The sequence below is a fragment of the Hypanus sabinus genome, chromosome 4 (assembly GCF_030144855.1).
Source record: "Hypanus sabinus isolate sHypSab1 chromosome 4, sHypSab1.hap1, whole genome shotgun sequence".
Lineage (NCBI taxonomy): Eukaryota > Metazoa > Chordata > Chondrichthyes > Myliobatiformes > Dasyatidae > Hypanus > Hypanus sabinus.
Window position 1 is genome coordinate 22533000 of NC_082709.1, and position 27443 is coordinate 22560442.

At 42.4% G+C, this 27443-nt stretch overlaps 1 protein-coding gene across 1 annotated transcript in view; it reads left to right on the forward strand.

Annotated features, from left to right (window-relative positions):
* Positions 1–26365, forward strand: part of umps (uridine monophosphate synthetase) — a 46375-nt gene extending 20010 nt beyond the window's left edge. Inside the window, exons 3-6 of the mRNA XM_059966563.1 lie at positions 3354–4049; positions 7288–7463; positions 7913–8027; positions 21439–26365. Of these exons, the coding sequence (XP_059822546.1) occupies positions 3354–4049; positions 7288–7463; positions 7913–8027; positions 21439–21611 (1160 nt within the window). The 3' untranslated portion in view covers positions 21612–26365. The remainder of the gene's footprint in view (positions 1–3353; positions 4050–7287; positions 7464–7912; positions 8028–21438) is intronic.
* The last annotated feature ends 1078 nt before the right edge of the window (positions 26366–27443 follow it).

Here is a 27443-nt window from a genome sequence, read left to right on the forward strand (position 1 = left end):
ATTCCATTAGCCTTCTTCACTGCCTGCTGCACTTGCTCATTCACCTTCAGTGACTGATGAACAAGGACTCCTAGATCTCTTTGTATTTCTCCCTTACCTAACTCTACACCGTTCAGATAATAATCTGCCTTCCTACTTACTCCCAAAGTGGATAGCCTCACACTTATTCACATTAAATGTCATCTGCCAAGTATCTGCCCACTCACTCAGCCTATCCAAGTCACGCTGAATTCTCCTAACATCCTCGTCACATGTCACACTGCCACCCAGCTTAGTATCAGCAGCAAACTTGCTGATGTTATTGTCAATGCCCTCATCTAAATTGTTGATGTAAATCATAAACAGCTGTGGTCCCAATACTGAGCCCTGTGGCACCCCACTAGTCACCACCTGCCATTCCGAGAAACACCCATTCACCGTTACCCTTTGCTTTCTATCTGCCAACCAGTTTTCTATCCATGTCAATATCTTCCCCCCTCCCCCCTCCCCCAAATGACATGAGCTCTGATTTTACCCACCAATCTCCTATGTGGGACTTTATCAAATGCCTTCTGAAAATCAAGGTACACTACATCCACTGGATCTCCCTTGTCTAACTTCCTGGTTACATCCTCGAAAAACTCCAATAGATTAGTCAAGCATGATTTGCCCTTGGTAAATCCATGCTGGCTCGGCCCAATCCTATCACTGCTAGCTAGATATGCCACTGTTTCATCTTTAATAATGGACTCTAGCATCTTACCCACTACTGATGTTAGGCTGACAGGACGATAGTTCTCTGTTTTCTCCCTCCCTCCTTTCTTAAAAACTGGGATAATATTAGCCATTCTCCAATCCTCAGGAACTGATCCTGAATCTAAGGAACATTGGAAAATGATTACCAATGCATCCGCAATTTCCAGGGCCACCTCCTTTAGTATCCTAGGATGCAGACCATCTGGACCTGGGGATTTGTCAGCCTTCAGTCCCATCAGTCTACTCATCTCTGTTTCCTTCCTAATGTCAATCTGTTTCATTTCCTCTGTTACCCTATGTCCTTGGCCCATCCATACATCTGGGAGATTGCTTGTGTCTTCCCTAGTGAAGACAGATCTAAAGTACTTATTAAATTCTTCTGCCATTTCTCTGTTTCCCATAACAATTTCACCCAATTCATTCTTCAAGGGCCCAACATTGTTCTTAACTATCTTCTTTCTCTTCACATACCTAAAAAAAAAAGCTTTTGCTATCCTCCTTTATATTCCTGGCTACATTCATACCTCATTTTTTCTCCCCGTATTGCCTTTTTAGTTCAGTTCTGTTGTTCCTTAAAAATTTCCCAATCATCTGTCTTCCCACTCACCTTAGCTCTGTCATACTTCCTTTTTTTTAATGCTATGCAAACTCTGACTTCCTTTGTCAACCACTGTGGCCCTTTTCCCCCCTTTGAATCCTTCCTTCTCCGGGGGATGAACTGATTTTGCACCTTGTGCATTATTCCCAAGAATACCTGCCATTGCTATTCCACTCTCTTTTCTGCTAGGATATCTGTCCAGTTAAGTTTGGCCAGCTCCTCCCTCATGGCTCCATAGTCTCCTTTGTTCAACTGCAACACTGACACCTCCGATCTGCCCTTGTCCTTCTCAAATTGCAGATAAAAACTTATCATATTATGGTCACTACCTCCTAGTGGCTCCTTTATTTCAAGATCTGTTATCAAATCCTGATGGCTCCTTTACTTCAAGATTTCTTATCAAAGTCTCCTCTTTATCGTCTGCGGTGATTGTTTACCATAGATTTTACCAGAGAAAAAATGTTACTAATCAAGTATTTAATTGTATTCTTTACTTATCTCTGTAAAGTAGTTACTGGGCTTCATCAGCACCATCTGGTCCCTAGGGCTTGATAAGAATGTCTCAGATCAACAACTATGCGGGGGGTGGGGGGGTATTGCTGGGGCTTTGGCAAGGTCTGGGCAGAATGGAGAGTGGGCACTGTTATTTCTTGTTTCAAGAAACAATAGAGAAGATACTGGAAATTATGAACTGGTGAGCCTCACATCAATGGTGAAGAGGCTGTTGGAAGGGATTCCTGGGGGTAGGTTTTATGCACATTTGGAAAAGTTTTGCCTGATTAAGATAATCAGTCTGATATTCTGCAGGGGTGGGTCATATTTTATGAGAGTTTTTTGAGGTGGTGATGAAAGTCATTTATGGTAGGGCAGTGAATGTTGACTGCATGATTGACAGTGGCAAAGACCAGTTAAAATAACAGGATGTAAGTAAATAGATGAACAAAAATACAGTGCCAAAACTGAAATACAAAACACTGTAACTGCTTAGTTTCTGAAATAAAAGGAATGCCTGGTTAGTTGAGATAGTTAGAGAAAGTTGAATAAAAGAGTGTTGAGTTAGAAGATGCTGTTTCTTGAAAGCATGCAAGAGGTCAAAGGTGGGTGGAGGTCAGAGTAGGAAGAGAATTGAAATGAGTAACAGGTAATTTAATGTGAAGATCTTTTACCACTCGAAGCAGTGTTATATTGCACCTTTCCATTTCCTATTAATATTTCTTGTAAAAATGTTCCTTTTGGTGTAGAATCTTCTGGCTGCTGCAGCAGCTCTTTCTGAGGAAAACTCCATTAAATCCTGATACTTAATGTCTGCGTTCAGATTTGGAATTTCTAGCACTTCATATATTGGGATACCTGAACCATTCAGTGTCAGCAGAGCCTATGTTTGGTGGACTCCACCCACATCACAAACACAGGAAAATCTGTGAATGCTGGAAATCCAAGGCAACACGCACAAAATTCTGGAGGAACACAGAAGAATCTGTGCCTGAAACCTCAACTGTTTACTCTTTTCCAAAGATACTACCTGGCCTGCTGAGTTCCTCCAGAATTTTGTGTGTATTCCCCGCACATTATGCAGGGAAATCTTCGTTAAACTCTGTCCAACCTAATGTATGACTTGAAACCCCATTGATTTCACTGGGTCTGTGTAAAGGGGAAGGTATTGCTTTTTAACTATATTGCCTAATTAGGTTTTTTATTATGAATGCTTTTAGATTAAACTAATTAATATTTATATTATTTGATTCAGTATTGTTTTAAAAATTCAATATCAGACATCTTAAAAAAAACTATAAATATTGAATAATAGCTCCTCAAAGTCCTCCTAGGCTCAAGATTATCCCTTATCCCACACTTTGACAATTGGGGTCAAGGAGTTATAACAATACTACCTAATAGCGCATCAGAATATGTGATTATTTTTAGTATTTTAATTTCTTTGGAAGAACCTGGCCATTTTAGATTTTTTTACCTCATCAGAATCTATTTTTAATAAGATATTTTATAATTTCTGTAATTGCAGGTACAAAGCGCATAGTGGAAGGCACTTTAAACCCGGAAGAAACCTGTCTTATTGTTGAGGATGTTGTCACAAGTGGTTCTAGTGTCTTGGAGACTGCACAAGTTCTTCGTAAGGAAGGATTAAAAGTCACTGATGCAGTGGTGTTGTTGGACCGAGAACAAGGAGGAGGAGCCAAATTGGAAAAAGAAGGGATACGTTTACACTCTGTCTGTTCCTTATCCAGATTATTAGAGATTCTATACAAACAAGGCAAAGTTGATTTTGACATGGCAGAAAATGTCAAAACATTCATAAAAACAAATTCTAATGTACCAGTGAAAGAAATGGTAAATGTTTCAACCAAACAACTCAACAACCCGTCAAATGTAAAAACACACTTTAAAGCAATCAGTTATGGTGATCGTGCTCAGCTTCCTGAGGTTCATCCAATCGCAGCCCAACTTTTTAACATCATGGAAAAGAAACAAACAAATTTGTGTCTGGCTGCCGATGTTACAAACTCCAAAGAGTTACTTCAGCTGGCTGATTCAATTGGTACTGAGATCTGCATCTTGAAAACGCATGTTGATGTATTGAGTGACTTTAATGAAGAAGCCTTCAAAGAGCTCAGAGCCATTGCCAATATGCATGAATTTTTGATATTTGAAGACCGAAAATTTGCAGATATTGGAAACACTGTTAAGCACCAGTATGAAGGTAAGATTAAAAGTTCGTAATGGGTACTGTGAAATGAATCCCTGAAGCAACTGAAAAGTACAATGCATTACCAATACTTTGCTTCACTTGGCAAAGCTACCTTTTGAATTCTGCCAAAAAAAGAGCTAAGGGTTCAGGGGGAGCATGTTCCCCATGTTCTAGAAAAAGTGAAAGGCAGAGATGATAAAATTAGGGAACCCTGGATGATAAGGATATTGAAAATTTGGTTGGCGGGGGAGGGGTGAAGAGTAAAACATGGCGCAGGTGTAGGTAGCTGGGATTGACAGATTCTTAAGGAATATAAAGTGTATAGGAGAGAACTTTAGCGATTGGGTGGCTCCGGGGTTGACCATGAAATATCCCTAGCATAGAAGGTTAAGGAGAATCCCATTCTGTAAACTTTTTGGAGCAAGAAAGTTGTCAGGGAAAGACTGGGGGCAAAGTGGTCATCTATATTTAGAGCAATGCAGTGTGGGCGATATCTTGAATGAATACTCTTCATCTGTATTCAGCAACGAGAAGGACATGAAAGAAACTGAGTTCTGCTATGTGTTTTCAGGTAACCTGGAACAGGTCAGTGGTATTAGAGAGGTTGAGAGTTCATAAGTCCCTAGGTCTTAATGAAATCGATGACAATGATTTCTGCATCTTTGCTAGCCGCAAGTGGGGTACCAGAATATCGGGAGGATTGCTAATGCCATTCCTTTATTTAAGAAGGGCAACAGGAATAAGCTAGATAACTAAAAATTGGTGAACCTTGCTTAGGTAAACAAATTATTGGAGAAAATCCTGAAGGATGTACATTTGGAAAAGTTGAGGCTGATCGGGGATTGTTAAAGTAGCTCTATGCAGGAGAAATCTTGCCTTACTAATTTGATCAGTTTTTTTCGAGATCATGACATCTAGTCTATTGTATTGCAAGGCTTACAGAGATGGCAGATTTAATTGTTCTGGCTTTTCACACAGGTGCAAGATGTAGGGGTGCTGTTGATATCTATGAACTCAATCTTCTATGTTTTTTCTTAGCTTCTCCATTCTAGCCTTCTCATGAGAGCGAACACTGCTTTTTACATGGGGAGACAAAACAGTGCTTGCCCCCAGTAGTGTGTTTCAATGTTGAAACTCAAGGGTTTTTTTAAGAAAGTCTCTGAATCTTTTTTTTCAGTCCACCACTTCTTTTGTTTGCCAGCAGTTAGCGTTCCATAATGTCATCAGACATTCTTCTATTATATCCTGTCCACATAATCTACAATTCTTTCAGCAATGTGTAGTAGTCTGTATGTCTGCAATCTTGACTTGCCATTTGATATGAAGAATTCTGCACAGACTGGTCATCTGGAAAAGGCTAATCTGTCTGACATAGCTGTTATTCACTGTCTTGGAAGCAGAATAAAGTATGACAGCGGCACAGTACAACTTCAGCTTGGTCTTTAGGTAGGTTTCACTTTGTTTCCACATTTTACTCAGTCTTCAGAAAGCAGAGCTTGCTTTTGCTATCCTGTGTTGGCTTAATTATCAATGTTGACTGATCTTGACAGAGTTGTCAAGGTATGTGAACTCATCCACTATGGAAAGCCTCTATACTTCTACAAGAATGTCTGTATGTGGCGAGTATTTGGTGCAGACTGCTGCGAATTGTGAGGCCAAAGATGCCAGAGGCACTAACAAATTTGTCCTAGCTTTTCTGCATATCACCTTCAGAGCTTGCTCTGAATCAACAAAAAAAGAGGATCCCCCTTAAGGTGGCTTCTTGGATTTTTGTTTTGAGTTAAAGAAGAGCACCATTAGTCCTTAATCTAAGGTTGATTCCATTGTTATCAAGGAAGACATCAGATAGCATTGAAAAGAGAACATTCTACTAAACAATGGGGGTAAGCACACTGCCATGTTTCACACCTTTTGTGACTGGGAATGAGTCTGCAGACTCTTGTTATCCATTACTCTGGCCATTGTACCATCAAGAAGTTGTCAGACAATTGTGATGAATTTTGCAAGGCCACCATACTTTGCCTTGATATTTCATAGGCCGCTCACAACAACAAACGTGCAGAGAGCTTTAGTGAGGAATCACATTGATTTACTGGGATCAGGCTTCCCTTAAGCTCTGACTAAGAAGTAACAAAGAAGATTGAAGGTCTTGTCTACACGGACTTATGCATTTGACGAGGTTCCACGGGTTGGCGAGATAAGAAGATTAAAGCATGCGGGCTCTAAGATGAGCTGTCTAATGGCTTCCAAAGTTGATTGGTGATTGGATGCAGAAGGCAGCGGTCGAAGTTGAGTTTTTGATCAGTGCTGTGAACTTTGTTTGTGATATATAGATTAACAGCGCATGTGAATGTAGGAGGTATTAGTAACTAATTGGTATTTGATGAACATTCAAGGAAGGTTGTCAAGGTTAAAGGAGTGTACGCATACTTGGAAAGTTAGGCAGAATATTGGCAGCAGGATTTTAATCCTGGCAAGTGTGAAGTAGTATATTTTGGGAAGTCAGATGAGACTAGGACATGTACAGTAAAATGGTAGGTGCAAAGTAGTAGTGATGAACAGAGGTTACCTGGGTTTTAAGTTCCCTGAAGTAGCCACATAGTTAGAATAGATGGTGAAGAAGGCATATAGCATGCTGGCCTTCATAGGCTTGGGCCATTTTATAAAATGGTGCCTAGATTGCACCTAGGGTCACTACCCTTTGAAAGGGATATAGTTGCACTGGATGAGAATGCATAAGAGAATCTCGAGCATGTGGTCCAATACGGGGTTGGGTGGTGTGGGGAAGGCCATGTCCACGTTATTCGAAGTGCCTGAGAAAGCATCAATCCCTGATCTCTGTGTATTTCTTTGTTTAGTATAACTTTCCTTTTAATATTCGGCCTGACTTATGATGGGCAAGTGGCGAGTCACTTAAGAGACAATTAAAGCCCATCCAGGAGCCCAAAGGCTTCAGGGCAAAACTGCTCCCAAATCCAGTATTTTCAATATTTAGAAAAGAAACATTAAATATTTTGATTGGAAGGCAGTGTATGTGTTCGCATTATGACATTTTGCTGAAACAAGTGTTGTATCTACATGTCTGACTATGCCGTTTCAAGTATTGGTAGCTGCTTGAGAATGCCAAAAGAGTTTGATTTGTGGTGATGACACATCAGCATCGACCAAGCAGGACATGAGCATTGGGAATTATTCACATTTCTGCGGTGTAAAAATGCTTTTATTGATTTGTTTCTTTTTTATCCCTCAGGTGGAGTATACAAAATTGCTCAGTGGTCTGACTTTGTGAATGCTCATGTGGTTCCTGGCCCTGGAGTAATAAAAGGACTAAAAGAAGTTGGCATGCCTCTGAAACGAGGCTGTTTGCTGATTGCAGAAATGAGCTCTGAGGGTTCCCTAGCTACAGGGAACTACACCACAGCAGCGGTAATTAAATTGTTTGATTTATAGTCTCTAAAATGGTAACATAGTGAGGGAATTCAACAGGTTAAACTTACAAACTCTGCAACATACCTACAGGCTTGATTTGTACTGAGAGAAATGGTTGCTAATAATGACTCCCTGCTCAAGGGCATCAAAACTCATCAGTTTGATTTTTTTTTCTATGTAATTTCAGAGTCTATTAATCCCAGTCACAGTAAGTTGGGCATGTACTGTAATTGTTGTCATGGCTAGCATTGTGTTTACAATGTTTTTCTAAAGTTTCAGTTTATGAAGTGATAAATTTGAATGAACTTTCATTATTTGATCTATTATAGTTGGTTTTTGCTATTTTTACAATCATAGATGTATTAATTTAGCTATTTTGCAAATGAATACCAAGTTGTGAAAGTAGACAAACACTAGTTTCTAATTGTAACATTTGCTTTGTTTAGGTAAAACTGGCTGAAGAACATGCTGACTTTGTAATTGGGTTTATATCTAGCTCAAACATCAGCAGCAGATTGGAATTCGTACACATGACTCCAGGAGTCCAGATGCAGGTTGGAGGTAAAGTTACTACTGCTGACATTTGGTTTTTGACTGTGTAGTGCATTGCAATGGTATTTGGTAGACAACACACTGTTCAAAAGGATTTTCGGTTTTGAGTGTGTGAGATGATGTAGATTGCAAGAAAGTGCAGCTTATAGCAAGATATTTTACCCTTGCATTTGTTGCAGTGAGAAGGGTTTCTTTAAACCTTAATTCGTTATTGCAGATATCCTTGTACATTTGAAAGCAGGAAGTCTTAAACCTTGAATTGATTACTGTTTTTTTTAACAATTATAGCAATCAGAACAATGGCCAGTTCTATCCGTGAAAGAAAAGAATTGACAGTTGTTATGATAGAAGGGTTTTAATGCATTTGAAATGCTGATTGATCAGAGTCAACCCAACAAAATAATGTACAGTTAACATTGGCCAGACCCAGTAATGAGTTGCTTGTTTCAACTCAAAAGTCAATAGACAATAGACAGTAGATGCAGGAGTAGGCCATTCGGCCCTTCTAGCCAGCACCGCCATTCACTGTGATCATGGCTGATCATACACAATCAGTACCCCGTTCCTGCCCTCTCCCCATATCCCTTGACTCCGCTATCTATAAGAGCTCTATCCAACTCTCTTGAATGCATCCAGAGACTTGGCCTCCACTGCCTTCTGGGGCATAGCATTCCACATATCCACCACTCTCTGGGTGAAAAAGTTTTTCCGCATCTCTGTTCTAAATGGCCTACCCCTTATTCTTAAACTGTGGCCTCTAGTTCTGGACTCACCCATTAGCGGGAACGTGCTTCCTGCCTCCAGCGTGTCCAATCCCATAATAATCTTATATGCCTCAATCAGATCCCCTCTCATCCTTCTAAATTCCAGTGTATACAAGCCCAGTTGCTCCAATCTTTCAACATATGACAGTCCCACCATTCCGGGAATTAACCTTGTGAACCTACGCTGCACTCCCTCAATAGCAAGAATGGCCTTCCTCAAATTTGGAGACCAAAACTGCACACAATACTCCAGGTCTGGTCTCACCAGGGCCCTGTACAGCTGCAGAAGGACCTCTTCACTCCTATACTCAATTCCTCTTGTTATAAAAGCCAGCATGCTATTAGCTTTCTTCACTGCCTGCTGTACTGCATGCTTCCTTTCATTGACTGATGTACAAGAACACCCAGATCTCGTTGTGCTTCCCCTTTTCCTAACTTGACTCCATTTAAATAGTAATCTGCCTTCCTGTTCTTGCCACCAAAGTGGATAACCTCACATTTATCCACATTAAACTGCATCTGCCATACATTTGCCCACTCACCCAACCTGTCCAAGTCACCCTGCATTCTCATAACATCCTCCTGATGTTTCACACTGCCACCCAGCTTTGTGTCATCAGCAAATTTGCTAATGTTACTTTTAATCCCTTCATCTAAATCATTAATGTATATTGTAAATAGCTGCGGTCCCAGCACAGAACCTTGCGGTACCCCGCTGGTCACAGTCTGCCATTCCGAAAGGGACCCGTTAATCACTACTCTTTGTTTCCTGTCAGCCAGCCAATTTTCAATCCATGTCAGTACTCTGCCCCCAGTATCATGTGCCCTAATTTTGCCCACTAATCTCCTATGTGGGACTTTATCAAAAGCTTTCTGGAAGTCCAGGTACACTACATCCACTGGCTCTCCCTTGTCCATTTTCATAGTTACATCCTCAAAAAACTCCAGAAGATTAGTCAAGCATGATTTTCCCTTCATAAATCCATGCTGACACGGACTGATCCTTCTACTGCTATCCAAATGTGTCGTAATTTCCTCTTTTATAATTGACTCCAGCATCTTTCCCAACACTGATGTCAGGCTAACTGGTCTATAATTCCTTGTTTTCCCTCCCTCCTTTCTTAAAAAGTGGGACAACATTAGCCACCCTCCAATCAGTAGGAACTGATCCTGAATCTATAGAACATTGGAAAATGATTACCAATGCGTCCACAATTTCTAGACCCACCTCTTTAAGTACCCTGGGATGCAGACCATCGGGTCCCGGGGACTTATCAGCCTACAGACTCAACAGTCTATCCAACACTGTTTCTTGCCTGATATAAATTTCCTTCAGTTCATCCTTTACCCTAGTTCAGGGGTCAGCAACCTTTACCACTGAAAGAGCCACTTGGACCCGTTTCCCACAGAAAAGAAAACACTGGGAGCCGCAAAACCCGTTTGACATTTAAAATGAAATAACACTGCATACAACGTTTTTTTTGCCTTTATGCTATGTATAAACAAACTATAATGTGTTGCATTTATGAAATTGATGAACTCCTGCAGAGAAAACGAAATTACATTTCTGCATGCAACAAAAACATTTTGAACTCCGAAAAAAAGACGTTGGGTTGAAAGTTACTTTTAAGTAAAATATTCAATGTCTATTTGAGTCCTTCTTGTATTTATGAAAAACGCCGAACTTAAATTTTCCGCCAGCAGCAAACCAAAAATAACGTCAGCCAGCTGTCATCCTGAAAAATGAAAGGACTATTTCACTGAACAATGAAAAAATATGAATATAAGTAAAATAATAGGCAATTAAAATATTTATCATACTTGGTTAATGGGATTTCTGCTCCTGGACCTCAGCGCACAGCGTCTGCACATCAGGGCTGTATGATGTCACCTTCATCTTTACACAGGATCGCAAGCTGTCATCTGTGAGGTTTTCAATATCACTCCATTTGTGTTTCTGAGCAAGAACGGCCTTCTGACGGGCAACATCTTCAAGGTCTGCTGTCAAGCGTCTAAACTTGGACACCCATATGTCTTTGTCGGCTATGTCGGCCAGTTCCATCTCAAGATCAGGTTGACTCACACCTGCCAATGCAGTCGTATTCAGTAGGGAAGGATCGATGCTTAAGGGAGTGACCGGGAAGGATAATGTGTTTTTTTCCTCTCTGAACTCACAGAAGCGTTTCCCAAACGATGTTTGCATTGCGATGATTGCAGAATGTAAATACTCCGAAATTATCATGTCGTGACCTTGTTTGAACTCTCTCAAATTGGGGAAGTGAGACAAAGTGCCTTTCTGTAAATCTCTGGCAAGCACTGTCAACTTGCGCTCGAATGCCAAAACATCCTCCAACATGTGCAGGGCTGTACGTCCTTTCCCCTGAAGAGCTGTGTTCAGCGTGTTCAGGTGCGCTGTCATGTCTACCATGAAGTGTAGCTTTTCCAGCCACTCTGGCTGTTCCAGCTCAGGAAAGGTGAGCCCTTTGCTGCCCAGGAAAGTTTTCACTTCTTCCAGACACGCGACAAAGCGTTTCAGCACCTTCCGTCTGGACAGCCAGCGATAAAAACACGTTGTAGCGGTGTCAGTAAACTGCAGTCAAAGATAGCTTTATTCGAACTAAACAGCCTTGCTTTTAAGCCTCCCTCAACCCAGCCCCCATGGACGCAGATGCTGCAAAAGACGCGTACTCACAAACCCCCGTAGGCTATCTCCCTTAGCCGGAATGCTGGCTAATTGTGAGCCGTTTCGGATGTGGCAGGAAATGTGTCGTTACACTTAGGTTGTACAAGATCACCATAATTACATTTCAAAAGCTAACAAACTAACATAAAATACATTTTAATTAAATACTGACCAATTATTTCCCAAAGCCACAGGGAGCCGCAGCACAGAGGTGAAAGAGCCACAAATGGCTCGGGAGCCGCAGGTTGCCGACCCCCGCCCTAGTTCCTTTGGCCGCTATTACATCTGGGAGATTGTTTGTGCCTTCCCTAGTGAAGACAGATCCAAAGTACCTGTTCAACTCATCTGCTATTTCCTTGTTCCCCATAATAAATTCACCCGTTTCTGTCTTCAATGGCCCAATTTTGGTCTTAACTACTTTTTGCTATTCACATACCTAAAGAAGCTTTTACTTCCTTTATATTTTTGACTATTTTACCTTCATGCCTCATTTTTTCTTGGCGTATTGCTTTTCTTGTTATCTTCTGTTGCTCTTTAAAAGCTCCCCAGTCCTCCTGTTTCCCGCTCATCTTTGCTATTGTAACCCCCTGGGTCGCCTCAGGCTCGCTCAGCTCGTTTCGTCTAGGGGGAGCAGCCTTCGGCCCCGCCAAACTGGGTAATCAGCTGGTGTGGATGCTGTGTGATGTCCCCGCCTCACCCAAAAACAGACAGTACACCATATGCAATTAAATGAGTACAATTTATAAAGGTTACTATAACTAAGTGATTAATAACGATACAGTATATATGAAGAGAAAATTAAAGAAAAGGCGCCAAACTTATCAAAGTCCAAACCACTTCGTGCACAGCCGTTGGAGCTCAATTACTGAAGTCTTCTGGCCACCATTCGATCCCCTCCGAACTCCTCGACTCGCAGCTCAGGACCCTCCAAACTCCTCGACTCTCCAAACAGCTCAGGACCCTCCGAGTGGTCAACCAAGCACATCTAGCTTCATCCCCCCCCCTCCTCGGAGAATCTCCCGGCCTCGGACCCCCCTTTGGGGTCCGATCCTCGTCCAGCTTAGAGCATTGCGTCCTCTCTCTCGACCCCCTCGCGCCGATCTGCCCAAAAGCCCGTCAACAAAAGCTTACAGACTCAGAAGAAAGAACATTAATCCCCATTTGGTTTACAAAGGAATACCATTCTCGTTATCAGTAAATTAGCATTCCTGCTAGTTAACAAAAAGAAGAAACCCTCTTTCCACTCTCCCTCCACCAAATAAAAGTCATGTCCTCATGACTACTAAATAACTCGCCACCTTTCCTGCCAACACACCGTAACCCAAGCACAAACAGTGACATCTTCTCCCCACACAGTAACCCTCACGCCCTGTTCCTCAGGCGCTACTTAGGCCAACTATCTGGGAGTTCCCTAACCCTTCTGAGGCCTCCATACCCCCTCACCTAAACCCTTCAGGCTCGGACACAACTGGGGATACCTTGGGCCCACTACCAACTCCTCTCTCAACCTCTCACTCATGCCCCACACTGCACACAGCTAACCCTCCCCGCTACACCTGACTCAATGGGAGAAGGGCCAAAGGTCTCTTCCTCAATCGAGGGAAAGTCAGCAAAAGACAGCATGTACCACACATCCAGCACATCATCCATCGAATCTGTATTCTTCCTCATTCCTGTGATCGGTAGCTGCTGTTTGATCTTCTCCAAACGGAAACACGTGGCCTGCACTGCTCCCGCAGTCTCTTCAGCCTCCTGTTCAGTATTCACTGCACTTCTCTCCAGCTTTTTCTTCCTCATGACTTCTTCCAGATCAACTTTCAGGTTTTGCACTTCATTTGAACTGTCAATGGTCATCTTCAGGTTCCCTTCAAGCTTCCGCTTCTCTCTTCTGAGATTCATCTGTAATTTCTTCACCTCCGCAAACTCCCCTCTCCTGGTTCTCAGTTTGCTATTACCCTCAGTCAGACAACTTTCTTCATTCTCTCCAACTTGTAAGTCTTCCGAATGGTTCCAGATCACTTTCTCCAGAATCTCCGTCTTCATTTCAAACTGGATTCCGTAGAGACAGTCTCTCACCAGCTGCGACCTTCGTCAGCCCTGGCACGTGTCCCGAAAACACTTTAACTCGGTAGTTCTCAGCTGCTCCTGCAACGACCTCACTTCATATTCTCCTGAGGCAAATCCAAATACCAATAAATCATCCACATACACCAAAACTCCAAACGCCTCCACATCCCCTATGGTCTTCCACCTGCCCAGCAGGAAGGTTGCAAGGGCTCCAGATATGCCCTGTGGCATCTTTTCGGACCCGAAGACTCCTAGGGAATTTATAACGGCCGTCTTCTCCTTGTCGGCCCCACTCATCGGGATCTGGCAACATCCACTCCTCCGATCCAGCACCTTAAACCATTTCGCACCACTCAGACAGACCATCGCCTCTTCGGCCCTCAGGGCCATATTCTGGTCACTGACAGTGCGCTTCTTCAACGCAATATAATCCACACACACGCTGCCTACATCTTCCACGGCTGTAGGGGCCAGTCGCCGCAACCTCTCTCTCTCCGAGGTGTCTTCAGCAGTCAACTCCCCTCCCTTGTGGTATTTCGCAGCGTCCACGAAGAGGGTCTCACCCTCAGATACTTCCCCCAGGCCGTACCACCACTGGCTCTTGTTTGAATTCGGTATCAGCCCAATGCTGCTACACACGTCCGCACAAGCAGCTCGAAACCCTGGGTGCATCGACAATGCCTCCAAACAGCGCTCACCTGCCTCCTCCGGGCAGGCCCCCAAGCGCATCAACAGGATATTGGTTCTCTCTAGAACAGAAACGCTGCCCGTCTCAACAGGGTCCGGACACATCAGCATTAACGATTCCTGAACCTCAGTCTCCTCCACATTTGCCTCTAAGAACTCCATTTTCACTGACCAACAACCGTCGTCTGGATAATCACCGGCACTGGTACCCCGAATCTCCAGTGTCCTCAATGTTGTCAAGGGTAAATGCTTCCAATAACGGTTATGAAACAAACTGTACAGCAACTTCACCGGCGCCCCGGTGCCGAGGATGGCTTTAACTTGACTTCCATCCATCCGTAACAACACCTGTGCGCGTGGCCCCTCTAATCCTTCAGGAATAGGGTCTGCTCCTTTTGGGAGTTTGTTGGTACATTGCTGGGAACGTGCTCCCCCAGAGACCCCAAGCCGTTCCCCCACTGGGCCTCCTCTAAGTTTCCCGACACCTCTCGAATCAACGGAACAACAGATCCCCTTGGCACCACAAGCAATTTATCTGCCCCCCTAGGCAAAAAGGGATACCCTAAAAACTTCCCACCAATCTCCTGCCACGGATATGATAAGCCCCCCAGCTGCGGCATTTGACTTCCAGTCGAACCACACGCATTTTCCCACACTTTCCCAGAACTGGCAGCGGTCACTTCGAGGTAATTGCGCCTGACAGTTCTAACAAAGTCACCAGCCCGCCTACTCAAACTTTCAACCCGTCCCTGTCGCTTTCCCTCAGCCAAGCACTGCCACTCACCCAACAACTGAGGGGTCCGCTCCGCCCCTTTAGGGCTGGACATTATTCCAATTACTGGGCGGAGCTCACCACTGATGAAACATCCCAACCTGTCACTCCTCACTCTCCAAACAGTACGGACAGCCCATGGTCCCACCACCATTTCGTCAGCCAACAGCAGCCACCCCACCCAACACACACACCGCGATAACCAGCAATCACACACCCACAAAGGCACACCAGCTCTTCGCCGCAGACACAATTTAAAGAGGGTGATCACACAGCTTCCACAGAAATCAATCCCGGACGAGCACCCCACAATGTAACCCCCTGGGTCGCCTCAGGCTCGCTCAGCTCGTTTCGTCTAGGGGGAGCAGCCTTCGGCCCCGCCAAACTGGGTAATCAGCTGGTGTGGATGCTGTGTGATGTCCCCGCCTCACCCAAAAACAGACAGTACACCATATGCAATTAAATGAGTACAATTTATAAAGGTTACTATAACTAAGTGATTAATAACGATACAGTATATATGAAGAGAAAATTAAAGAAAAGGCGCCAAACTTATCAAAGTCCAAACCACTTCGTGCACAGCCGTTGGAGCTCAATTACTGAAGTCTTCTGGCCACCATTCGATCCCCTCCGAACTCCTCGACTCGCAGCTCAGGACCCTCCAAACTCCTCGACTCTCCAAACAGCTCAGGACCCTCCGAGTGGTCAACCAAGCACATCTAGCTTCATCCCCCCCCCTCCTCGGAGAATCTCCCGGCCTCGGACCCCCCTTTGGGGTCCGATCCTCGTCCAGCTTAGAGCATTGCGTCCTCTCTCTCGACCCCCTCGCGCCGATCTGCCCAAAAGCCCGTCAACAAAAGCTTACAGACTCAGAAGAAAGAACATTAATCCCCATTTGGTTTACAAAGGAATACCATTCTCGTTATCAGTAAATTAGCATTCCTGCTAGTTAACAAAAAGAAGAAACCCTCTTTCCACTATGTTATACTTCTCTTTTATTTTTATACTGCCCTTTACTTCCCTCGTCAGCCACAGCCGCCCCTTACTCCCCTTAGGATCTTCCTTCCTCTTTGGAATGAACCGAACCTGCACCTTCTGCATTATTCCCAGAAATACCTGCCATTTTTGTTCCACTATCTTCCCTGCTAGGGTATTGTTCCATTGAACTTTGGCCAGCTGGTCCCTCATAGCTCCATAGTTCCCTTTGTTCAACTGTAATACTGACACATCTGATTTTCCCTTCTCCTTCTCAAATTGTAGGTTAAAACGTATCATATTATGGTCACTACCTCCTAATGGTTCCTTTACCTCGAGGTCCCTGATCAAATCCAATTCGTTGCACAACACTAAATCTAGAATTGCCTTCTCCCTGGTAGGCTCCAGTACAAGCTGTTCTAAGAATCCATCTCGGAGGCACTCCACAAACTCCCTTTTTTGGGGTCCAGTACCATTCTGATTCTCCCAGTCTACCTGCATGTTGAAATCCCCCATGACAACTGTATCATTACCTTTGAGACATGCCAATTTTAACTCTTCATTCAACTTGCACCCTACATCCAGACTGCTGTTTGGGGGCCTGTAGATAGCTCCCATTAGGGTCTTTCTACCCTTAGAATTTCTCAGTTCTATCCATAATGACTCTACATCCCCAGATTTGATGTCCCCCCTCGCAAGAGACTGAATATCATTCCTCACCAACAGAGCAACCCCACCCCCTCTGCCAGTCAGTCTGTCCTTTCGATAAGATGTATATCCTTGAATATTCATTTCCCAGGCCCTGTCCACTTGAAGCCATGTCTCAGTTATTCACACAACATCGTACTTGCCAATTTCCAACTGAGCCTCAAGCTCATCTACTTTATTCCTTATACTTCCTGCATTCATATATAATACTTTTAATTCGGTACTCCCCTCTCCTTTCATATCAATTCCTATTTCACATGCCCATACTGTATGATCTCTTCTTGAGCTTTCTACTTCATTGATTCTGTTGTCCTTTTTAATTTTTCTTATTTTCACTTTCCCTTTAACTCCGTCCTTATATTTCCAGTTCATCCCCTCTTCCCCCCCCCCCCCCCCCCACTGCTTTAAACACATCTGTGTTGCGGTGGCAAACCTGTCTGCCAGAATGCTGGTTCCCCCACCTATTAAGGTGCAACCCGTCCCTTTTGTACAATTCATCCCTACCCCAAAACAGATCCCAGTGGTCCAAGAATGTAAATCCTTGCTTCCTGCACCAGTTCCTCAGCCACACATTCAGATCCATTATCTCCCTGTTCCTGCCCTCTCCAGCATGAGGAACTGGAAGCAAACCAGAAATGACCACCCTGGAAGTCCTGCTTTTCAGCCGCCTTCCGAGTTCTCTAAAGTCCCGCTGCAGAATGTCCTTCCTCTTCTTCCCGAAGTCATTTGTGCTGACATGCACTACCACTTCCAGCTGTTCACCTTCACCCTTGAGGATTTCCTGCAGTCGGTCCGTGATGTCCTGGATCCTAGCACCAGGGCGGCAACACACCATCCTTAAATCTCACCTGTTGCCGCAGAAACCCCTTTCCGTACCTCTTACTATGGAGTCCCCTCCTACCACGGCTCTTCCTGATGTCTGACTCCTCGGCTCTGCTTCTGCAACAATTTTTGGCACGCAGACCTGTCCGCCTCTCAGACTGGCAGTATCTTCTGTCCTGACCGAAGGTGAACCTGTTTACGAGAGGTACATCCCCTGGGGTCTCCTGTACTTCAAGCATCCTTTCCTTCCTCATCGTCGCCCCCTTTCTCTCTTCCGGTATCCTTGGTGTAACAACCTCATTGTAGGTCCTGTCCAGAAAACCCTCATTTTCGCGGATAAACCCGAGGTCATCCAGTTCTTTTTTTCAGTACTGCAACATGCTCCTTCAGAAGCTGAATCTGGACACACTTTCCACAGCTGTAGCAGCCGGGGGCACCATCAGTGTCCCTGACCTCCCACATCATGCACGTAGCACACTGAATCAGCTTAGCGGTCATGTCTTCACCCTCTGCAATTGTGCCTGGCGTAGTCTCCTCGCCGAAGACTCTCGAGCCAAAGACTAGCACTTTTCACACCAGGCACTTCCCTCGACCAGGCCGCTTCCCAACCTGCACAAGTCATTGCACAAGTAATAGTCTCACTTCCATGTACATCCATGTTCCTTCATTTATATGACTAGTTGTTAACTTCTGTATAAGAATTATACTTTTTCAAGCATCAATGATCTTTAAAATTTTTCCTTTATTCCCTAATCTTAGAACTGCTTGTTCAAGTACTAGAAACAGTGGCCAAGGAATATTAGATTATGCATATTTCATGAGCAATATTTTAAAATGACAGTTTCCATGTGAAGGCTTAAGGAGCTCTTAAGTTTTTCACCTTGGAACATTAAGTATTTGAATATAAAGATCAAAATCTCAGGAGCATTGGTAGAACACTTGGTAATTGAAGGTAAGAATCCAAAGGTTAAGACTGAGGGTAAGTTTGGAACTACAGTTATTGTAAGCAACAGGCATTGTTCTTAATTACACAACTCTTTTTAACAGGCATGAAGTTTATAAATATTAACCTGTTACGAAATCCCGTAACTGGATCACTTACCAGCAAAGATAGAGAGGTCCGTTGAAGTCTGATGGTACTATTTTTAAAAGTCTTTATTTATGAAGGGGCACAAAAATAAGATTAATACAAACATTCAGATAATATACGTCGTCACTACTCAATCTAAAAGCGCGGGTCTAATAATAACCATCAATAAGAAACAGCTCGATCGTTTGTCTAGGGGATAATATATTGTCCAATGGAAATATAAAAGTCACTCAGTTCCTGCAGACCTCAGCCTTTTGGGGGGGACCGCTGGGTTTCCACTTGTTGGAGAGGGAGAGTTTGGTGAGAAAAGAAACTTGCCCGGGTCTTTTATGAAGCATATCTGTTGAATCAGGGGAGCGGGCTTCCCCGTTGTTAGCTAAAAGTTGGTTTCCGTGGTTCCAGTCACCGATTCCAGCAACGGAATCAAACGCACGTGACTTCCTTCAAATGGCTTCCCGCTACTACGGGATCGTTAGCGTTTCTTCTGGTGCATCTGAAGGGGATGTTCCCCCAGACCCTCTTTTATACTTCCTCACGGGGTCTCAGATGTCAATCAGGTTGGGATGATGCAATCTCTCTTTCAACCAGCACACTTTGCCCGAGGGCTTGCACGTAGCATAGTCCCCAATCCACAAACGTGGTGTCCAGGAGACAATGGTCAATGTAGCATTATTTGGCATCGCGGTGGAACGAGGTATTCGGCACGTCTCTCTCCCATTTTCTGGGTCTACTGACCCCCCCCCCCTCAACTAGGGCTCTTGCGATTCTCACAAAGGAAGGGGCTGTGGACATAACAAACCCCAGATAGGTCTGTTCTTTTGATGGAACAGATGGATCAGAAGCAAGCATGGCAGTGAAAGTTAACTCTTGATAACCATTTACCAGAATAGCATTAAGAGGAATTCATGTAAAAATGGAAGCAGGTGTCATTTTGATCTTCGATCCTAAATTTGCATTTTTTTCTTCACTTTTGCTGTATCCTTTAATAAATTTATATACTTCCTGGAACCTGTGAAAATGTGCATATTTACACCCATCTTCAATTACATTTTTATTTGCTGTAATTACCAGATTGATGATTTGAGTGCAGTATGTGTCTTTATCTTAGCTACTCATGTCATTTGCTTTCTATTGAGGTGATGGTGAGTAGTGAAATGCTGTACAGTTGGCCCTCCTTATCCACGAGGGATTGGTTCCGGGACCCCTCGCAGATGCTCAAGTCCCTTATTTAACCTGTCTCAGAGCGGTAGTGTTTAGGACTCGGTGGAGCTCTGAATCCACAGTGTTTCTGTTCACGATCGCAATTGAAAATAAAGTGGAAATAATAAAGCAATCGGAACAGTTCTAAAGGATAAAGTAAGAAAGGCCCGGCCCCGATGAAAGCTACAGTTATTACTAAGCAACGCAGTGGTTTAATTATTAAAATATATGCTGTTTTCTAAGACAAACGTTTGACTAACTGACGCTAAATAATACTGGATATTGCTGTTCCAACTTGCTTAGAAAGGGAACTTCTGATTTTTTTTCAATCCCGATCCACGATACCCTAAGCACATCCTCCCATATACTTTAAATCATCGCTACGTTACTTATAATACCTAATAAAATGTAAGTGCTATGTAAATAGTTGTTATACTGCATTGTTTAGGGAATAATGACAAGAAAAAAAGTCTGTACATGCTCGAACAAGTGCTGGAAGAGCACTTCTAGGTTTTCTCGATTCACGGTTGGTTAAATTCGCACATGCAGAACTCACGGATAAGGAGGGCCGACTGTATTACCATCAAGACGGGACTGGGTGACCAATATAAATGGTCTTGGCCAATGTGTCCAGTTCAACATTTCCCCTTTCTCAATCATATGGAATACAAAACAAACATAACAAGGTTCAACTCTGCAACACAGATGTGGAAATTAAAATGGGGTGTGCATTTTTAGATCTGTGTTTCAGGTAGAACAACTTGAATTAAAGATGTGTTTTTAAAAAATGGTCTAAGCAGAAAGTCTATTTCTGTAAATATATTGCCATGTGCATTTGCCATAAGACATAAGAGCAGAATTAGACCATTTAGCCCAATGAGTCAGCTTCACTATTCAATCATGTCGGATTTATTCTCCCTCTGAATCCCATTCTCCTGCCTTCTCCCTGTTAACTTTGATGCTATTCAAGAGCATATCAACCTCTTTAAATGACATCATAATTACAAAGTATTTTACAGAAACATGATTAAATTTGTCATAGCTTGGTCGGATTCGGAGGTAAATCAAATCATGCAGGGAGTAGCACAGGTTACGATCTGAGCAGATGAAGGCACACCTGATCATCTTGATTTCCCATATTGTAATTGGAGGGCCATTTAATAGCTTCTCAATGTTGTTTACAGAATATTGCAGTAAGTAAATCTCATGTCCTGTTTTCACACTGAGCAGTTCTGTTTTCTTTTGGAGAATTTTCCCAGGATTTGTTGAATGAGTAACCAAAACTCAAGAGTTTTCTGGATTTTGTTCACATACCTTATGGAGTACCAACTTGTGTGTGTGCTTTTTAAGGTGTTACTTCATGATAAAGGTTCAAACAGTTATTCTGGACAACTGTTATCTAGTTTGTCTTTGGCATTAATGTGATACCCTTTTAAAATCTAAACAAAATGTATGTCCATCGTTGCTTGCTATGTATCCACATATTTTGCAATAGATAAACTGGGATCAAGACCTCCTCAAGCAATGCAGTGTGTTCTTCAAGCCTTGACAAAATGAAAGCATCTTTTAATTGTTTTTTTTTTACTGGTACTTGTTACACTATCATTCTTGTATGCAAAAAAAAATCTGTTTCTGCTTCAATTTCTTCTCAGCTGATCATCTGGGCCAACAGTATCTGAGTCCCGAAGAAGTGATTAATAAAAGGGGATCTGATGTCATCATTGTGGGTCGAGGAATCCTGTCTGCAAAGGATCGTGCAGAAGCTGCAAGAATGTATAAAAAAGCAGGATGGGAAGCTTACCTGAATAGGTTAATGGTCCATTAAGAATTGAAAGTTTGATCAAAGACACAATATTCCTGAATTGTTTACAAAATCTGAAAATCAATTCTTTTTACCTCTTCATACAATTATTGTCTATTTTTAAATAAACAGTATTAAGAAAACCTCCCTCATCTTCATAATACCTAATTGTGGAAAAGTAGGAAATAATTCCTCAGGCTAGTGGTATTAGAACATAATATTTGGAGGAATTGCAAGGCATTTAGCCTTTTTACACTTGTTCCAACATTCACAGGATGATTTTCCATCTCTGCATCACTATCCTGTACTATTCTGTATTACTTTGATTCCCTACAAATCCACAAATCTGTCAATCTTTGTTTTGAATGAACTCAATGAAGAACTTGAAGAACTTTCTGGCATCTTTGTCTTAAATGGCCTACCTCTTATTCAGATACTTGGCTCCACATCCACTTTGTCAAGTCTTATGAGAATTTTGCAAGATTTACTGAGATCACTTCTCATTCTTTTTGTGCAGTAATCCCATCATCCCTGCAACCAGTTGTTGCCACATAGGTTTAACATAAAATATGTCTTGTTTCTAGTTAGGAGACCAAAATTTACACATTATTTCAGATCTGGTCTTAATGTAGTCATATGTGGTTTTGGTGAAACATCTGTACTGGACTTTTTTTATTTCAGATATTTTGTATTCAGATTTATTTACTATATGTACATTGAAACAGTGAAGTGTGTCGTTCATGTTGACTACTGGCATCCCTAAGGATGTGCTGGGGCACCAACATAACATGCTCTTGTAATAAATGCCAAATACTACTTGCCATCCTAAACTGTTCCCTTCATCTGCATAACAACTCCGCTGTCCATGGAAATTTCTCGGTGTTGCACATTCTTAAAAGACATACTTCTATCACTTTTTGGTCCAAAGTGAATGACTTCATGTTTTCATTTTATCTTCCAATTACTATGGTTCTGTCACTTAGTACATTTGAGATTTTAGTGTTTTCCTGACTGCCCTCCAGTTTAAAATGCAGTCTGCATTTCTACATGGCAGAAACTGCTAGCTAACAAAGGAGAGTGCAGGACTTGGTGTTCATGAAACAGATTGAACCATGCTTCTGTTATTTTCTGTTACAAATTGTCAGAGCAAGATGAGTGAAATTTTTATATTTTCAAGTTCAAATGTGATTTTTACTTTTATTGTTCACAACCAACAATTCCCTTAGAATGACCCCAGCTTTTCATTTCTGAAACAACAATAATCATTCAGTATCGAATTAGTGGTTTGTTCATGTCTTTTGCGTGTTTCAGTAGCTTTTGCTACTTATAAAGCTGTTAGTGATGTTACAGTAGCAGTAATCTTCCTGTAATTGGTATCAGATATTCCATTGCACAATGCATGGTTATAAAGGCAAGGCCAAATGATTTGTGGGAGTTTACAATTTGTATACAAAAACAGTTTCATTTTTCCATTCTTCTCACCATGTGTCAGTTTGTGTAAATAAATTATCAAGGCTGCTGGCCCAGAACATAGAAGAAAGATTGGTACAGCACAGGAACAGGCCATTTGGCCCACAATGTTGTACTAAACCAGCTTAAAAAAATAAAAAAAAACTATTTCCTACCTAATGATGTCCATATTCCTCCATCTTTCTCATATTCATGTGCATATCTAAATATGTCAAAAGCCTCTAAGGTATTTGCCTTTACCACCATACCAGGCAACTGCATTCCAGGCATCCACCACTCTGAGTGGGGAAAAAAAACTTACCCCTTACATCCCATTTAAACCTAACCCTCTTAACTTCAATGCATGCTCTCTGGTGCTAGACATTTCTGTCCTGGAAAATAGATACTCCCTGCCTATCTATGCCTCTCAAACTTATAAACCTCTATCAGATCTCCACTGCTCCAAAAAAACCAACCTAAGTTTGTTCAGCCTCTCATGATAGCACATGTCCTCTAAACCAGGCAGCATCATGGTAAACCTCTTCTGCACCCTCTCCAACATCTCAGCATTCTTATAGTGGGGCTACTAGAACTGTGTGCAAAACTCCAGATGACCACAGTTTTATAAAGTTACAATATAACCTCCCGACTTGAATTCAGTGTCTCAACTAATAAAAGCAAGCATTCCATAACCCTTCAAGAGCTTGATATAGAAAACTGTAGGGCTAGAAAGAAGATTTGCTCATAATGGAACTGAAAATCTTGAGGATGTTCTTTGTGTCAAAAGAAATTGTTTACATATTCAATTTCTGTCATTATAATAGACAGTAGGTGCAGAAGTAGGTCATTTGGCCCTTCTAGCCAGCACTGCCATTCACTGTGATCATGGCTGATCATCCACAATCAGTACCCTGTTCCTGCCCTCTCCCCATATCCCTTGACCCCGCTATCTATAAGAGCTCTATCTAACTCTCTCTTAAATACATCAAGAATTGGCCTCCACTTCCTTCTGGGGCAGAGCATTCCACATATCCACTCTGGGTGAAAAAGTTCTTCTGCATCTGTTCTAAATGGCCTACCCCTTATTCTTAAACTGTGGTCTCTAGTTCTGGACTCGCCCATCAGCGGGAACATGCTTCCAGCCACCAGCGTGTCCAATCCCTTAATAATCTTATATGTTTCAATCAGATCCCCTCTCATCCTTCTAAGTTCCAGTGCATACAAGCCCAGTCACTCCACTCTTTCAACATATGACAGTCCCGCCATTCTGGGAATTATCCTTGTGAACCTACGCTGCACTCCCTCAATAGCAAGAATGTCCTTCCTCAAATTTGGAGACCAAAACTGCACACAATACTCCAGGTGGGGTCTCACCAGGGCCCTGTACAGCTGCAGAAGGACCTCTTTACTCCTATACTCAATTCCTCTTGTTATAAAGGCCAGCATGCCATTAGTTTCCTTTACTGCCTGCATGTTTGCTTTCATTGACTGATGTACAAGAACACCTAGATCTCGTTGTGCTTCCTCTTTTCCTAACTTGACTCCATTTAGGTAGTAATCTGCCTTCCTGTTCTTGCCACCAAAGTGGATAACCTTACATTTATCCACATTAAACTGCATCTGCCATACATTTGCCCACTCACACTGCCACCCAGCTTTGTGTCATCAGCAAATTTGCTAATGTCACTTTTAATCCTTTCATCTAAATCATTAATGTATATTGTAAACAGCTGCGGTCCCAGCACCGAACCTTGCGGTACCCCACTGGTCACAGCCTGCCATTCTGAAAGGGACCCATTAATCACTACTCTTTGTTTCCTGTCAGCCAGCCAATTTTTCAATCCATGCCAGTACTCTGCCCCCAATACCATGTGCCCTAATTTTGCCCACTAATCTCCTATGTGGAACTTTATCAAAAGCTTTCTGGGAGTCCAGGTACACTACATCCACTGGCTCTCCCTTGTCCATTTTCATAGTTACATCCTCAAAAAAACTCCAGATTAGTCAAACATGCTTTTCCTTTCATAAATCCATGCTGACTCGGACTGATCCTTCTACTGCTATCCAAATGTGTCGTAATTTCATCTTTTATAATTGACTCCAGCATCTTTCCCACCACTTACGTCAGGCTAACCGGTCTAGAATGCCATGTTTTCTCTTTCCCTCCTTTCTTGAAAAGTGGGACAATATTAGCCACCCTCCAATCAGCAGGAACTGATCCTGAATCTATAGACCATTGGAAGATGATTACCAATGCGTCCACGATTTCTAGAGCCACCTCTTTAATTACCCTGGGATGCAGACCATCAGGTCCTGGGGACTTGTCAGCCTTCAGACTCAACAGTCTATCCAACACCGTTTCTTGCCTAAAATAAATTTCCTTCAGTTCATCCTTTACCCTAGTTCCTTTGGCCACTTATTACTTCTGGGAGATTGTTTGTGTCTTCCCTAGTGAAGACAGATCCAAAGTACTTGTTCAATTCATCTACCATTTCCTTGTTCCCCATAATAAATTCACCCATTTGTCTTCAATGGTCCAATTTTGGTCTTAACTATTTTTTTGCTATTCACTTACCTAAAGAAGCTTGGCTAGTTTACCTTCGTACCTCATTTTTTTTTCTTGGCATATTGCCTTTTTTGTTATCTTCTGTTGCTCTTTAAAAGCTTCCCAGTCCTCCAGTTTCCCGCTCATCTTTGCTATGTTATACTTCTCTTTTATTTTTATACTGCCCTTTACTTCCTTCGTCAGCCACGGCCGCCCTTTACTCCCCTTAGGATATTTCTTCCTCTTTGGAATGAACTGATCCTGCACCTTCTGCATTATTCCCAGAAATACTTGCCATTGTTGTTCCACTGTCTTCCCTGCTAGGGTATTGTTCCATTGAACTTTGACCAGCTCCTCCCTCATAGCTCCATAGTTCCCTTTGTTCAACTGTAATACTGACACATCTGATTTTTCTCTTCTCCTTCTCAAATTGTAGGTTAAAACATATCATATTATGGTCACTAACTCCTAATGGTTCCTTTACCTTGAGGTCCCTGATCAAATCCAGTTCATTGCACAACACTAAATCTAGAATTGCCTTCTCCCTGATAGGCTCCAGTACAAGCTGTTCTAAGAATCCATCTTGGAGGCACTCCACAAACTCCCTTTCTTGGGGTCCAGTACCATTCTGATTCTCCCAGTCTACCTGCATGTTGAATCACAACTGCATGCATTTTGAAGTTGGGCAATTGTGTAAACTCATTACCTGCTAATTGTACCAAGTTGTAGTAAGAATGTTGTACTATGTTATTGATTGACCAATAAAATTACTGCTGATGTTTTACTCCATGAGTAAATGTTCATTTGTTGAAGTGTCTCAAGGTGCTGATTTATATTTGAAGTTTTTTCCTGGAGTAGATAACTGAATTTGAATCATATACCATAGGTGAATGGTTGGATTTCCTTCTTTGCTTAATGATTTGAATATATATTTTGAAATTTGTCAGCTACCTTTTGCCATTGTCCTGTGAAGCCTCCATTATAGAGTCATAGAAAAGTGCAAAACAGCCTATCTACTCTGTGCCGAATCTGCCTACACCCATCGACCTGGACCATAGACATCTATACCCTTACTATCCATGTACCTATCCAATTTTGTTGTCAAAACGGGCCTGTGGCAGAGCCCCTATACTTGGGCCAAACAAATACCGCCCTGTATGAATCTAAAGTGAACCTCTGTTCAAGGTGCATGTGCAATTTACCGGGGATCTTACATGGGACCCTTCAAGTTGGAGACAGTTGAAAAGTTGTTGGAAGGAGCAGGTGAATGGGAAGTTTGATCTATGTGTTTTATAATTCACCCTTGTGACCAAGCTGAAAATGCAGTCCTGATTGCTCCATTTTGAGCAGTTATGATCCAGTCCATGGGGATTCTGTTACTCAGAGACGTTTTGAGAATGTGCTTAAATTGTTTCCTTTTTTCTCCAAGCAATCTGTTGCTTGTTGGAACTTGAGATCAAGTGCCTGGTTTAGCTGTCTGGTGTCAGATATGTAACTGAGGCAGCATGCCATCAGAGCCAATGAAGAGTAATTAAAGCCTCAGTGCTGCGGATAACATTATAATGTACGTTCATTTGTCCTTCCATGGTTTCTAGGGGATTTGGCAGGGCTGTTATTTCAATGTTTTCAGGTGCCTGTTGTTGAGTAAGATCTGTACTTGGATCAAACAATAGTATTTATTTAGTATCCAAAGGGCAAAAAGCCCGCGTACCAAATGGGTGTGATCCATGCATTCTACAATTGTACATTACATGGCATTTTTATACATATTTAAATATAAAGCCCAGCCCACATTTAGTAGTCTTGTGATCACCTAGCCACTATGTTCATTATGTATCTGGTTGAAGTTAACTGATTTCATA